The sequence below is a fragment of the Nicotiana tomentosiformis genome, chromosome 7, assembly GCF_000390325.3.
Source record: "Nicotiana tomentosiformis chromosome 7, ASM39032v3, whole genome shotgun sequence".
NCBI classification, from domain to species: domain Eukaryota; kingdom Viridiplantae; phylum Streptophyta; class Magnoliopsida; order Solanales; family Solanaceae; genus Nicotiana; species Nicotiana tomentosiformis.
The window spans coordinates 126080487-126086317 of NC_090818.1; the positions used below are offsets into that span (position 1 = coordinate 126080487).

The 5831-nt window shown below is 40.7% G+C and overlaps 1 protein-coding gene across 1 annotated transcript; it reads right to left on the reverse strand.

The window, feature by feature from the left end:
* Nucleotides 1-1645: 1645 nt before the first annotated feature.
* Nucleotides 1646-3035, reverse strand: LOC138896338 (uncharacterized). The gene is made up of 2 exons (XM_070181138.1): nucleotides 2892-3035; nucleotides 1646-2581 (listed from the first exon to the last, which is right to left on the reverse strand). Exons 1-2 carry the CDS (start codon nucleotides 3033-3035, stop codon nucleotides 1646-1648), a joined length of 1080 nt encoding a protein of 359 aa, XP_070037239.1.
* Nucleotides 3036-5831: the final 2796 nt, after the last annotated feature.

Here is a 5831-nt window from a genome sequence, read left to right on the forward strand (position 1 = left end):
TTTCCGGGTGGCTGTGTTCAGTTTTCTATAATCCATACAAATTCGCCAACCCGTAACTGTACGAGTTGAGATCAACTCATTATTCTCATTGGGCACTACAGTCATTCCACCCTTCTTTGGCACACACTGAACTGGGCTAACCCAATTACTGTCAGAGATTGGGAAGATGATTCCCGCATCTAACCACTTGATCACTTCTTTCTTCACCACTTCTTTCATGTTGGGGTTCAGCCTTCTTTGATGTTCTTTGGAAGGTTTGTGCCCATCTTCCAATAGAATCTTATGCATACAAAATGTCGGGTTGATCCCCTTTAATATCTGTAATGGTCCAGCCAATTGCAGTCTTGCATTCCATTAACACCTGCAAAAGTTGTTCTTCTTGCACATCTAACAAACTGGATGAGATAATAACAGGTAAAGTTTATTTAGGTCCTAAGAAAGCGTACCTGAGGTGAAAAGGTAACAGCTTTAGTTCCAACTGTGGTGGCTCTTCAATTGACGGCTTAGCTGGAGGTGTTTTTCTTTCTTCCAAGTGTAAGGGCTCGAATTCAAGCTCTCTTTTCCAGTACCCTTGCCCTTCAAGGGCCAAAACCCACTCTATCAAGTTTTCACAATTCATTTCTTCTAAGTTCATAAGACATGCTGCTAGAGGGTCTTTTGCATTCAGAGTCTCATCTTCCTCCTCCAAGATCACATCCACAGCTTCTATCAGAGAGCAGTTAGCAAACTCACTAGGTCGCTACATAGATTTTTGCACATTAAACGTTATCTCTTCATCGTTCAATCTCATCTTTAGCTCTCCAGTTTCACAATCAATTAGGTCTCTTCCAGTGGTCAAGAATGGCCTTCCCAAAATTATGGGAATCTCCTCGTCAACGCGGCAGTCTAAAATGACAAAATCTGTTGGGAAAACAAACTTCCCCACCTGTACTAATACATCATCAATGATACCAGAGGGCCTCTTCACTGTCCAGTCGGCCAGCTGTAACAACATAGACGTCGGTCTAGCTCTTCCAATGCCTAACCTTTTGTAGATAGTCAAGGGCATCAAGTTTATGCTTGCCCCCAAATCACAAAGTGCCTTAGCAAATGCATAGTTGCCTATTGTGCATGGGATTGTGAAACTCCCTGGATCAGATAACTTCTCGGCTATGGGTCTTGTCACAACCGCACTACATGTCTGAGTCAGTGTAACCGTGGCCAAGTCTTGAAAGTTGAACTTACGAGACATCAAGTCCTTCATCATTTTTGCATAACCAAGCATTTCCTTTAAGGCATCAATCAATGGAATGTTTACCTGAATTTGCTTCAACATCTCCAAGAATTTCTTATATTGCTCATCTTTTTGATATTTGGCCAATCTTTGGGGGAAGGGTGCTGGAGGCCGCTTCTTTAATGTGCTTTGATTTTGAAGCTGCTCTAGCACTATTTCTGCTGCCTTCTCTTGCTCTGACTCAGTTTCCTTCGTGACTTCTTTTTCCTTGCTTGTTTCTGCTAGCGCATGTTGTACCATCACCTCTGTTAACCCTGTTGAGTCATCTATCTCGATGGGTATAAGCACAAGTGTTTCAGTAGGCTGTCTTTCGCGAGCCATCTCTTGCACCAGATCTAGGTCTCTACCATTTCGTAGACTCACTGCCATAAGCTATTTTGGGCCCTGTTCTTTTGGATTGACTTGTGTATCTGCAGGTAACGCCCCCTGGGGACGATTGTTTAGGGCCATAGAAATCTGTCCTAATTGGATCTCAATACCCTTTATTGCTGATTTATGCGAGTCTACCCTTTGATGCATTTTTCCCGTGGACCCAATCAATTGTTGCAGCATTCCCTCAAGTTTAGTAAACCCATCCTCTGGTCTCATAATCTGTTGCTGTTGAGGTTGTTGATAAGTCAGCTGCTGATTTTGCTGGATGTAGCCTTGTTGCCTTTGGTAAGGCGCAACTTGACCCATTGGTCGCATAGCTCCAGCATTGTTGTTGTTATTGTACTGCTGCTGCGCTGGTCTATATTGTTGATTCTGTTGACCCCAATTCAAACCACCTTGCCTTTGTCCCCCATAGTTGGATACATAATTCATATCTTCATGATATTGCTGGTTGTCACCTTCCGCACTCCACGAGCAAACATATGGTTGGTTAATGCATGATGTACATAAGCCCTCATTAGTTGTGTCAACTATGTGAACCTGCTGCTTCTGGCCTGATTCATCAATCTTTTTGGTGAGGATACTCATTTGTGTCATTAGGGTGGCCACATTCTCAGCTATGGAGTTGTTTGGATCCAACGCCACTGAGTGAACTACCGGAGTGATCGTAGAAGCTCTAGTCATCCATCCTGAGTTTTGTGCCATCTTATCAAGTAAGATCTTGCATTCTGGGAATGTTTTACTCAGAAATGCTCCACCCGCTGAAGCATCAACATTGGCCTTTAAGCTGTCAGCCAGTCCCATGTAGAATATCTGCCCCAACATCTGATCTGGGATACCATGATGTGGACATTTAACCAACATGCCCTTGAATCTCTCCCATGTTTCTTGTAGTGATTCTGTTGGTCTCTGCCTGTAGCTCAATATATCATCAATCTGTTGGGCAGTTTTATTTGGTGGGTAGAATTTGTTCAAAAATTGCTTGACTAATTCCTCCCAAGTAGTGATGGAATTTATGGGAAGTGAATTAAGCAAAGTGTGAGCTTCTCCTGTCAGCGAGAATGGGAACAAGCTTTATTGCGTCCGGTGTTACGTTAGGTTGCCTTTGCGTTAAACATATTGACATGAAATTCTTCAGGTGCTGCTGAGGATCTTCAATGTGTGACCTAGAGAACAGTCCCTTGTTCTGCAACAAATGTAGCATGTTATTTGTGATTTGGAATGATTCTGCTTGTATCTGAGGGACTGCAATTGCGGTTGCCAGATTGTCGGCGGTGGGTTGTGCCCAATCATATAATGCTGTTTCTGGTACAAGAGGCACCACACCCCGAATGTTTGGTTCATTCTCATTGTTTCTGTTGTTTATTGGATTTTCTATTCCGTCAGCCATGTTTGGTTCGATTTGTTCTCTCGAGTTTCATTGTTGTTTGCTTCTCTTGTTTGCACGATTTAGTGCCTTGAAAACTTTCTCAGGATCTGATATCGCTTCAAGCAATTCACCAGTTCTTGAGGAATTTTTAGGCATGCACATGTAACACCCAAGACTACAAACGTTAAAATTTTAATGTATTTGGTTTAGAATGGGGAAAATTGACTACACTAAGAATTCTAGCACTTCTTTTAACTGTAATTAATACCGTTAACTCCCCGGCAACGGCGCCAAAATTTGATCACGCCCAACTATGCCTTATAAAAAGGACTAAGCGGTCGTTGCAAATATATTCCGGCTAATAAGTCCGGAGTCGAATCCCACAAGGAATTAACCTATCAAATACAGCTACTAGACTCGCACAAATTCACACAATCAATCTTCAGAAGGATTTAAGTAACAAATTATTTTTTACTAACTAAATATTACGTAATTAAAATGTAATAATTAATAACTAATTACGAACGGGTTGTAAACAAGAATTGGAATGACCTAAGGTTATGATTTCCCCTATGGTCGGAATCTTTTCCGCTACGTTTTCTACAAGTTTGCCTAAGTCTTCTCTACCGATCATGAGCACTCTAACTGTCGTAACTCTCTCCCGAGTAATTAACACAATTACTAGACATATTCTCCCGAATTACGCTAGCTAGCATTAAGCACAGCTCACTCAAATCGCACCAAGGTTTCGTTATCCCTAAACCCACCATTAAACCTCCGTATTGATCCCTCATATACGTTTAGGAGTGATGTTGTTCAACAACTACCTAAAGATGCACTCTCTCCCCAGTAATACATACTAAATAGGCACAGCTAATTGAAGGCCCTTCAATCAACCACAAGAATAATATAGTTGAACAAATAGAGAAAATACTACGGCAAATCTATATTAACATAACAAGAATATCATCCTTCAATAGGTTCCATCAAAACCCTAGATTAGGAATTTAGCTACTCATACACATAATAACAATATCCCAAATATTTTGCATAATTAAAATAGAGAGTATAGATGAAAAGATGTAAAAATGATGATTCTAACTCCAAGGAGTGATTCCACAAGCTCTTCTTGCCTCTAGCTGCCAAAAAACGTCCTTCCAAGTGGTGTTTTAGGTCTATTTATATGTGTAGAAGAAACCCTAAACGTGTGGGCTGAGTCCTAGTCAAACCCGGAATGAATTAAGCCTTCAAAACTCGGATTGGACCTGGTGTCGCCAGCCTAACGCCTGAAATTTGGCTGGCCTCGCCAGGCTAAAGCCTGGTTCAACCTGGCCTTAGGCTGGCCTCGCCAGGCTAAAGCCTGGTCCAGCCTGGCCTTTGGCTGGCCTCACCAGGTCTCTCCTTTTCACTGTTCTCGAGCACACCTTTGACGTTTAAGTATTCGTTTTGCTCTACTTTTATCTCCAATTCACCTACACATAAAATAGACTCCATTATGCGCAAATAAAGTATAATTTATCGTTAAAGCATGTAAAATGCAAGGCACATAATGTACGAAACTATGGAATTATAGCCACACATCAAGTGCTCAAATATTTTAACTTGCCACAGAAATCAACAATACATTATTTTTCACAATAAGGAGCCCATGGCTCGACCATAATGCGCACAAAATCTTAACAAAATATATTTCACATAAATTCAAGGTGGCAATCACACCAAATAATCATATAAAAATAATTTCAACAAACAAGGATCTAGGCATGACAAATAGAGGATTTAATAAGTGTCAAAAATTCCAATTTAATACATAAAGGCATCTAAGGATTTTTAGTCAATGAAATTCGCACATATAAACCAAGTACGTACTCGTCACCTCGCGTACATGATTTTCAATTACACAATTTGCACATAAGACTCAGTGACTAAGGGGAAATTCCTCCAACTGATATTTTAAAATTGCCTTCTTGCTTGAATTGACCTCCGGACGGCTCCAATCTTTCTTGAGCATTCCTTACATTACTACGAGGTTCTGAAAATTCTAGAAACTTCAATCTACTTAGAAGCATAACAAAAGTGAACCATAATTAGGAAGATTTTCATGGTTTCAGCTCATTTGAGCATTTTATCAAACACTAGGTGTGCAAATTTGATTACAAAGTTTTTCTACAAGATTTCCTTCATTCCACAACCCAATCTTTACTTATTTGATCTCAACAATCTTCCTACAAACCTTATTGGTACAAGCATATATACATAATATTCTTACACCCAAGAATCATACTCCCAATCACCAATCTTTTACCCCAAACTCGAAATTGAAGACTAGGGGTTGAATCTTACCTCTTAGATGAAGATCTTGTGATTAGCTTCCTTGATTCTTGAAGATTGGATGATTAGAATGTTAGGTTCCCTCCTTCTCTCTCTAAAATGCTTCTTACCTCTCTCTAAAACCCTCAGAAAAATACCCCAAAATAAGCCCCAAAGCCTATTTATCAAAATGGGGTCGGGTTATGAAAATAGAAAAATTAAACCTCCGAAAGTAGGTCTGCGGTCGCATAATAGACCGCAGAATGGGTATGCGGGCCGCATAATTGATCGCAAAATCGGTGCCCAGAACTCGGCTGTTCTGGTCTATTCCGCGACCAGTTTTGCGGTCGCAGAAGCAGTTTCGTGATCGCATAACGATTTTGCGATCGCAGAATTGGTCGCAGAATCGCATTTTTTCAGCCTTTGGTAATTTGGTCATAACGTCTTGTAAGAGTGTCCAAATGACGAACTGTTTGAAGCGTTAGAAACTAGATACATAAACCTTTC